Source organism: Triticum dicoccoides, chromosome 7B, assembly GCF_002162155.2.
Source record: "Triticum dicoccoides isolate Atlit2015 ecotype Zavitan chromosome 7B, WEW_v2.0, whole genome shotgun sequence".
Taxonomy (NCBI): Eukaryota; Viridiplantae; Streptophyta; class Magnoliopsida; order Poales; family Poaceae; genus Triticum; species Triticum dicoccoides.
Genome location: NC_041393.1, coordinates 568319214 through 568329122, shown reverse-complemented (window position 1 = coordinate 568329122; position 9909 = coordinate 568319214). Strand labels below are relative to the sequence as shown.

At 37.9% G+C, this 9909-nt stretch overlaps 1 protein-coding gene across 1 annotated transcript; it reads left to right on the top strand.

Moving 5' to 3' along the window:
* The first annotated feature begins 4594 nt into the window (after positions 1–4594).
* On the top strand, positions 4595–8673 carry LOC119339123 (AT-rich interactive domain-containing protein 5-like). The gene is made up of 9 exons (XM_037611279.1): positions 4595–4827; positions 4919–4958; positions 5948–6000; positions 6153–6286; positions 7186–7258; positions 7932–7986; positions 8186–8236; positions 8397–8489; positions 8569–8673. The coding sequence occupies exons 1-9, from the start codon at positions 4595–4597 to the stop codon at positions 8671–8673; spliced, it is 837 nt and encodes a 278-aa protein (XP_037467176.1).
* The last annotated feature ends 1236 nt before the right edge of the window (positions 8674–9909 follow it).

Genomic DNA, 9909 nt, shown 5'->3' with positions numbered 1-9909 from the left:
CATCGCTTCCAGACCCCTCCGGTGGAGCCAAGACCCCCTCCCCTCCGCCTATAAATTCTGACCCCCTCTAGCCTCTCCGAGCAATCCAAACCCATCACCCAACCTTTACAAAGCAGTAGCAAAGCCGCAGCCTAGCCGGGCAGGCCTCTAGCTGCCATCCCCGACCTGAGCTCACCGGTGATGCCCTCTGGTGGTCCTTTTGTGCCGTTTGAACCCGTAGGTGCCCCTGGCGCAACCCTGCTTTGCCGTCTTCCTCAACCCCGACAAGCTCCATCTTCTTCAGCCGCTGGAGAAGGCCGTTCCGACCCTGTCCGTCCACCTCTAGCCACGCCACGGGTACAGGCAGGTGCATGAGCGTCTCCTCTATCCACGCATCCCTCTCGATCTCGCCGCTGAGCTATCCTTGCCGGAGAAAGCATCGACGAAGCGCCGCCTCCCTCAGCTTTCTCTCTCCCTCTCCCCCGACCTGACGCGTGGGGCTTGCTGTCAGCCTCACCACTCGTGCCCAAAGAGGTATGAGTGGAGGCGTATTCCTGGAATGCGCCTTCGACGTCACCCCCATGTTTTCTTTTTATTCAAATTTAAATTAAACTTTGACCAGAAGCTTTGAATGGCTCTAAGTTTTAAACCATAAGTCCTAATAATTTGATTCTTTTTGCATTGTGTTTGTCTTGGAATTCTCTAGCAGCACACAAAAGTTGAGATTTTTCTCTGTTGTCTAGAATTTCTGGTGATTTTCAGAAGTGTTCTTGACATTTTCTTTTCGTGGTTTTAATTATTTTCAGAGGAAACTTGCCTTGAAGGAAACCAGGAGGAGTGTGACCCTCCTTGTGCTAAGGCAAGCCACCACAAGCATTTGCATGGTGTCATATCAATATTTATGATTTTCCAACTTAAATATGAATTACTTTCATGCATTTAATCATTTATATGAATAATGTTTATGCTAGTGTATTTTGCATGATAGAAGTGCTTAGTTTATAGAAGTGTTTGGCATGCATGAGGCAGTAGAAGTGTTTTGATAGTATGGTCATGTCATGGTTATGATCTGGGTACGATCGGTATCATTTTCATATCAGATTTATTGTTTTTAATATAATAATGGCATAACTCAAATGATGAGCTAGAAAACCAGTGACGTTGAAACCAGTTAGTAAAATTATGAGTAGTGCAAGTAGCATGATGTTATGATGTTGATCCATTCACTTTCGTGTTTTGTGAATATAGTGCATGTCCGATAGTTGCATGTTCATGGCATACCGTGACTCGTAGTTACTTTCATGTCATGTAAAACCTGATAATATCTCAACTTGAACATAATGTTGATCGGGTCATGGTGCCACTGAATCGAGTTTCCCAGTGCAACCACATTTGACTTTATGGGAAGGCCTTTATTCGGTTTGTTGACATGCCTCTGGTCGGTGCCTCCCACGAGGGAAGCTTATGGGCGTGCGGTACCCAGGCTCGGTAAGCAGACATAACCTTGTGTGCCCGTTGTTGTTGTTATCGTACCTTGTCCTTGTTTAGGACAATTGATTTGTTTTACCACGACGGTGGCCATTGGATGTCTTTGGTAGACATTGGGGCCACCCATGACTTAGCCCAAGAGGGGAGTTGGTCGGAGTGGTCGTGAGAGTGTCATGGCAATGGGAGGGTGCTGTTGGAATGCCATTGGTTCACACGTATGGGAGTTCAAGACCGTGGGTTCCGTGGTGTGGGTACAGTGTACTAACCTCTGCAGAGTGTATTCTTCTACCGATAGCCGCGTCCTCGGTTACGGGGACAACTCGTAAGTAGGTCACACCATGGGTCAAGATAAATAAGTTAATCTTGCACACTAAAGATACACCGTGCCCTGGTTATGTGAAGAGATCGTGAGACCATGAGATGGTTGTTGTTGTAGAAGCCAAAGAGTGGGTTCCGTTTGTGATTTGGGAGTGATCACCGTATTGATGATATTGGTATTGTTTGTTATCCGGGAGTGATCACCGTTTTGTTGATATTGGTTACGAGGTATCCCGTTCGGTAAGTGAGTCTGAGGGACTCGATGCACAAGCATGTTCACTTCATGAGTAGTAAGCTGATGTTCTGCATGAGTAGTATGTTGTTGCTTTGCATGAGTAGTATGTTGTTGCTTGCATGAGTAGTATGTCGATGCATTGCATTTAATCTTCTTAATTGTCATAATATTGTTTTCCATTATGCTTCTGTTTGTTGTGAGCTTGCAAGTACATTCAATGTACCGACCTGTCGTGTCATGCCAGATTTCAGGAAAGCCATATCGGATCGAAGTGTGTCCCGTGTCTAGATCGTGTCCACATCGGTGTCCCTGTGCTATGGAGTTCCACTTCGTCATCGTTCTGCTGCCGCGTAGTTGTAGTATTCGAGGCCCCTTCATGTTCATTAAATAATATACATACTGTTCAGCCGCACCGTGTGTGCCACTTGGCCTCGCCAGTGGATGTAATATCGAACCTATGTTTCCACTAGCATCAATAAAGCAGTTGTTTTCTGTACCAAGTTGTTGTGTGTTGCCAGAAGACTAGATCGCTGGGCCGGCAATGCAAGGTATACCGGTTGCGCTGAGCCGGGGAGCCACACCAATTAGATGAGCGGTGAGCAGGTCGAGAAAATCGACTCGCACGTGGAGCTCCTTGATCTAATCTGACGCGAAATTGGGAAGTCTAATCTCAAAATTTCATTGATTCGATCTAACATCACAACCTGGAAGAATTTCTCACACTCCTCCTTGGCTTCATCAGAAAATAGAACCAGGGGAAGTGACTTAGGATCCGATCTTAAATCAATCCTGAAACAAGGTTCATGCCATCCTCCAAAGCTTGATTCAAAATCTCACATGGGGAGAGTGGCTTCGAGATCCCATATGAGACTGATCTCGGTAAAGGTTTCTTGCTCCCATCCTCCGCCTAATCTGAAATCCGGTCTAAAGAGAGCAACTGGTGCTGCTCCTCGGACTGGCGTTAAACCAAGCCTGAGAAGATTAGCTCTCCATGGAGTCTATAGTATACTCCATACTACGAAACTTAACAGTTCAGCCTGGAGCAAAAGGATTTGACCTAGTCGAAGAGGCTAGTCAAGTTGGCGACGAGGGTCATGCCATTGAAGATGACAATCTGGCGCAACAAGAAAATTTGTTGGTGCCGATCTGAGTGTTGATCATGTGTCCCATCGAACCATGACTATCGCCAAGCAGGACCTACCTGGGACACCACAAATGGAGCTAAATTCGGTAGATCTCCTGGTAGAGGATCCTAAGCTAGGCATCTTGGGACAATGGTACCAAAAAGAAAAAGGATTTACCTAGGTTTAGGCTCTCCGAAGAGATAAAAAACCTGCACCATGCTTGTGTTTTATTCCGTTGGATTCTGTATAAAGTACAGGTAAACTTATGTCTACAAGCTTGGCCCCTCGGTTTATACAGGATATCGGGGGTCCTAGTGTATAAAATCCTAGTCGGCTACATACGACAAGGTCGATTCCTCCATGAATCCAACATCTTATTGTGTGCGCCAAGTCTATTGGATCTTCCTTGTATATGTCATGTGCTGCTCGAAGGGGCCCATGATAAAACCGACAAGGGGTCCTCAGCCCGGCCCACCATGCCGGGAGTCAACATGATGAGAGGCCCCTTAGCCAGGATAGCAACAAATAGTAAATTAAAATGTCTCTTAGCTCATGCTACCAAAATATCTAACTCCCTGAGGCATCTATTTTTAAAAATAACAATACCCTATTGGCAAGCACTTATATAGATTATGGGGGGTATTAAAGGTAAAATTACTTATTTCCGTATCACAATATAGAAGACTTAAAAAAAGAAAGAAACACAAAATGGGTTGTCCTATTAACCCCGATTCCGTTCAGAGTCACCCCCTATATATAAATATGTCTAAAATTTCCCAATAGGTTTTCCCACTCCACCGCGCCGCCTCACCACATCGTCTTCAACCTCGGCGTACCGAGTATCAAGGACCACCCCCTCAGGTTGAGATCTTAGCGCCCATATTTTGGTATTTTTGTAGTCTGAGTAGAATAACATGCTTTGTATTTGACACGCGGAATTGTGATTTCAGATCAAGAGGAAGGTTTTCGGGCGTTGTGGTATTAGATCTAACCTATTCAAGTGAAAGGTCCTGGACTTCATGGATCTGGACAAAACTATATGTCAAGTTAAAGGCGATGATGCGCCTTTCATACATGTAGAACGCAAGGTGGAACAAACCACATATCTACCTATTGTTGATAGTGTGTGCATACAAGAGGAGAAATCCATTATGGGTGGGAATGGATTGGGCGAGTCTGTATGTTCCATCGATCGCATACAGATTCTAGGAAACACCAAAGTACTAAATGTAGAGGGGGGAGGGGTAGAAAAGAAAGATGATTTGGTGGTTCATTCTCAAGATAGGACACATATCGTCTCTCTGGATTGTAAGGGTATTACTTATTCTAGAAGAGATAAACATATGGAAGTTCAAAAATTAAAGAACAGCGATGTACACTCAAATGTGGAGGGTGAAGATGGTATCTCATTAGAGGAGCAAAGTGGTCTTTTTGTGATATCAATAAGGATATGAATGATCAAAATCATCTTCAAACTGCACCGGTTAGGAAACATGGGGAGGAAAGTTCATTGTTAAAGATCTCAAGCCATTCATTGATGTTTGACAATGCCCATAGTGATGAGGACTCTGGTACCAAGGAAGAGCAGGATAATTTCATGAATGAACTTGAAATATTCCACAAGGATAATTCAATGCAATTCAGGCCCCCAAAGTTCTATGGCGAAGGGTTGAATTACCTTAAGTTAGTGCTACACATTTTTGCATTTATTAATGATACAAGGTTCTATGAGCGTAGTGCACCTACTCACTTGATATTGGCTATATTTGTGTAGGTTGTGGATAAGGGTGAATAAGTTGGGTGGTTTTGACCAGGTGATCATTCTCTAATGTCTACATCCCTCTGTATAACAAGAGATATGAATTTGATTCCCCTTCACCCTATGTATTTATATCTAGATATGTTTTTGTACATTAGCACATCTCAATTGGACACATCTTATATCTGGAGCAACTAAATATATCCTATAAACTATGGACCACCATTTCGGTGACATTTTGTCCCTTTCCATTTTCATAGTTATGTAAAACAACCAACAAAAATATATAGATTTGTTCATTATTTATTTTAGTGTGTTTTGTGTTTAATTAGTTCACCTACCATATTTGTGACTATTGTTAAACCATCATAAAATCATTTTGGTTTATTCAAGTATTTTACTTATTAGAAAGGAATCAAGTTCTACCGCAAATGGTAAAGAAAGGTAAATTCACACTCACATGTACTATAATGATATTATAACTCTTTTTACCACTAATCTTTTTCATGTATGACCAATTTTTTGGACAAAGTTATGTATTGTCCCATAAATAAAATATTCATTATTTATTTAATGAACCTCCTCTGCTATTTTTCTCTCTGTATTTCAATAAAGTTATTCATATTGTGGGAAGAACTGCTCCTGATCCTAACAACCGGTGGGAAACCATAATCACTAAGAAGTTCCAGAAAAAACAAAATTAACCTTGAATTTTGTACACAAAAATGTTCTTCAGGAGAACTCTAAATTAAGAAGATGTAAAAGGGAGCTAACCAAAATATGTCCATCAATATTTTTTACCCATACATATATTAGTGTAAAACTAGAAAATTGAGTTTCTTTGAGAAAAAATGATGACATGCTCACTTTCTCTCAGCAAGGGATACAAGTTAGTACTCTTCAACCCACCAAATTAAATGTGATATACAATCCAATTTTGTATGTATTAGACAATGTGATTCTCTATATTTTATTGTAATAATGTTTTACAATATTTATCCAATGTCCATCACATGCTTAATTACTAACCAATTGCATCAACAGGTAACATTAAGCAGAAAGTGGCACCAAGTGGGACAGTCTTTTAAGCCACCAAAGTATGAATTCCACTTCTCTTGGAATAACTTTGATGGCATTTTCATTTATGAACCTCATATTAAATTGTGCAATGACATGAACTTGAATAAATTGGCATTTGATTTTATTTTGCTGCTTAGTTTCTTGTGTTTTGACAATCTTCTTTTTGTAGGACATGCACAACTGTTTCATGGTCCTTCCGTAACTTCTACGAGAAGGTGCTTCTTAGATTCTGCTCGGCCTTCTATATTTCTTTAGTTGTGGTGTTCTTGTGTTTTATTCCTGCAATGGTTGCTGACCTGATGGGTACTAAGCTAATCATTGGGATACAAAACTTAACATGAATATTATATGCTTCTTGTAAAATGAGCCTTCACCAAATTCAACTTTTCTTAAGTTTCACAAAGTTGTCAACATGGCTTTATGGCTTGTAGTCTAGTCTTTATAACCAATACAATAACATGAGCATAATTTGAGGCTAAATAATTTAGATATATATGTGGTAGTAACATGTGTATTGGATCATGAACATCCTATAAAAGGAAGTGGTGTCTCATGGTTAGAGAAACTGAAGTAGAATATATTTTTAATTACATTGTGAGACCATCAAGAATATTTGACTATTCTATATTGTTTCCCCTATAGGTACTCCTTAAATATGAGATGAAAAACAGTGACACATGCAAGTTCAAGGCCATTCCATCTACCTTGACAAAGAAAAATGCTTTTGGAAAAGAGGTACCACTTTAGGGATAAAATACGCTGTTACATATGGAAATAAAGTAAATATGATCAGTTGTGTAGATAACTTAACAAAAAAATGGTTCAAATTAATTGAAAATGTGGTCTGCACTTGAAATCATGAAATATATGTAACATAGTGTTGGTAGGATGCTAATGTGTATACATTTTAAATACAAAAGACATGCACTTTTAAATGTGGCACCAAGATCCTGAATGTAGACTATAATTTTCTTTTACAGATGAGTGGGACAAGTGTGCTTGGAAGAGTTCAAAGGGAAACCGGAACACTTGCAATGCAAAGATGGCATTCTAAGAGATCACCACAAAATGGTAAGTTACTAATTTAAAGGGGATACTTTACTTGAAGAAAGATGAAACTCCTAAACGATAGGTATCTTTTCTTGAATTTATTGATTACCCTCCATTTGTGTTATTATCTATTTTCAATTGGATTTTTGTAGTTTCACTGAAGGGGAAAACGATGTCAACCATTGAAGATGGTAAAGACTTACAAGATGGAGTTGATAATATACAGTAAATCTCTTCTCTTAAATTTCTCCATAAAACATTGAACATAATATTTTGACATTTATGTTTTGGTTACTAGACTTGTCTAGTTACTAGTAAGTTCCATTTATGCACTTTTTACTCACATAAGAAGTTATGTTTTTGTTACATTCCTCTTAACACCATTTCATTACTTTATAAATAGTCAAGAAAATAATAAGAAAACATGTAAATAATAATAATAATAATTTTAGCTATATATCTCATATTAATGTAACTAGTACTGTTAAAAATAACGATATTCGACTAGAATTTCAAGAAATCATAACTTCTCTGAAAACAAAGTTTTCTATACCATTTTTGTAGTGTATATTAGATACAAATAGATGATATGTTTATAAGTGAAAAGTTATTTTTGATACATATATCCGGTATACCTTATGCAATTTTTTTGTCATAATTTTTATAACTTGTTATTATTCCAACCCAGTGAATAGATAGAAAAGTGGGTCACTTAAAAATATGGCATACACCCCTCACTGAAGAATGACATACCAAAAGTCAAATGGAAAGCACGCAAAACTATTCCACCAATAGGATTATTTTTTGAATAATCTCATATTCTTTCTCTCTCTTGATTCTTTCATTTTCATGGATGCATTTGACTGAAAATGGTTGTTATTTGCAGAAGTAACTAAAAAATCGTCGATATGGGATCTCGAGCTGATTGGGTGAAGATAAATGTTCTTATAACTGTGAGCACCACTTGTCAAGCTATAGTTCTCATTTAGTGATCTCAACTATGCTAATGAATTTCTTACATTATCCAAAACCATTTCTAATCTCAGATAGATAGTATAAGTTGATGTTTAAGTGGCATAAGTTGAGCACAAAAATATTAAACATGTGTGTTGTATGGGTATTTTCTAACATAATTACTATATTTTGTTGCAGAAATGTGAGTTTCAAGTATATGCATTAGTTCCTGGCCTTCTACATGAAGAGGTATAGAAATTAAATAAATGCTTAGTATGGGTGTAGTTCTGCATTAGTGGTTTATTTAGTCATCAATTATTCATTTTCCATACATTTTTTCTCATGCTTGTTGTTAAATATGGACTGGTGAGTTTGCTTATAGATCTTTATTAATTCATGTATTTTGTAGCTTAAAGTTCTTTCAGATCCCATTGGTCGCTTAATAATTAATGGAGATCCTAGACAATTAGGCAATTCATGGGGTGTTACTCGCTTCCAGAAGGTATGTCAAACACTTAAACTGCACCATGATGGTCCTACCATTTTATATTAGCTTAGCTAAGGTCTTTCCCCTTTTATAGGTAATTCATTTGCCCTCTCGCATTGACCCCAACAAAACCGTGGCAAATCTTGGCCAATACGGGCAGTTATATGTTTGTGGTGCATTTGAGAAGTCATCTTCATAATGCTCTAAAAGATAAAACCTCCATGATGCAGGTACATCCTAATTTATTTTAAACATAATACAAATATCATATAATAGTGTCCACTGTACTCATTTAAGCTATCATTTTGGAGAATTTAGAACTCCCTAATATTTTTAGTCTCTACTAACACTATAAAATCTTTTGTTGGATCCATAGTAAAGAAAAAAGTGAGTTATTATATCAAGGGAACGGTTAACTAAACTGCTGATTAACTCTTAGCTCAACTTATTAGACACAGGAAAATATTTTAATAAATTTATGGGTTCTTGGTTCCAATTCAACTTCTAACATTTTGGTTAATTATACCATTAGTTAAATCATTTTTGAATTGTAAGTAAACTATCATGATGCATTATTTTATGAAAGGATGAGCATGAGGGCCCATATCATAGAAGTGTTGTTCTTACATTCACGGTGAGTGAGCAACTATATTGTTCTTCTGATTTGCTCCCTTCACTATCCACATTCTTTCATTCCTATGAAGCTATGAGAGAGGTACTAAGTTATACATGAAAATTGTGATGTTTCCTTCTGCATTAAAAATGTTGAGTGACATAGATGGGTAAAACACCATACATAACTCAACATTGACTGAAATGATCTTGCACAAGTAGTTCCTTGATTTAAATCAGAAAAAACATACTGGAAGGGGAATGTATAATTAATGTGCTCCCAAAGTTTGAGAATGGAGGGTGTAAAGTGTAATTTTAAAATTCTTGATCCTAGGTTTGTTTACATAGTTGACACTAGTGCAACTTGATGCTAGCATTTTTGCCATTATTTAATTTTTAACTTCATAACTACTGTGGTAAAAACATAACAAAGTATCATGTGTAGGCGTGCATGAAATTGGTTGATATTTTAATATGCATGTACAAGATATTTGTGATCTTCATTTATGAGTGGATTATCATGCTTTTGTACAACTAGAGTGCTTTCATATGTATGTTACATGAGTCAATATGGTTAATACAGATAGTCATTTATCCTTGTTGTTGGCCTAGTAAGTTGTAGTAGCTATGCGTAGGTTCTTCAATTTATATTAATGTTTAACAAACTGCATGTTTTGAAATTATCTAACTTGGAAAACATCCTATGTCTTGCAGAATCCCCCTCTGAATTTGGATTTGGATCATATCGTTATGAATTGAGACGAAGTTTTCTGCAGCTGGTCATTGTTATATATTATCTAAAGCTAGTTTCTTGTGGTTTTCT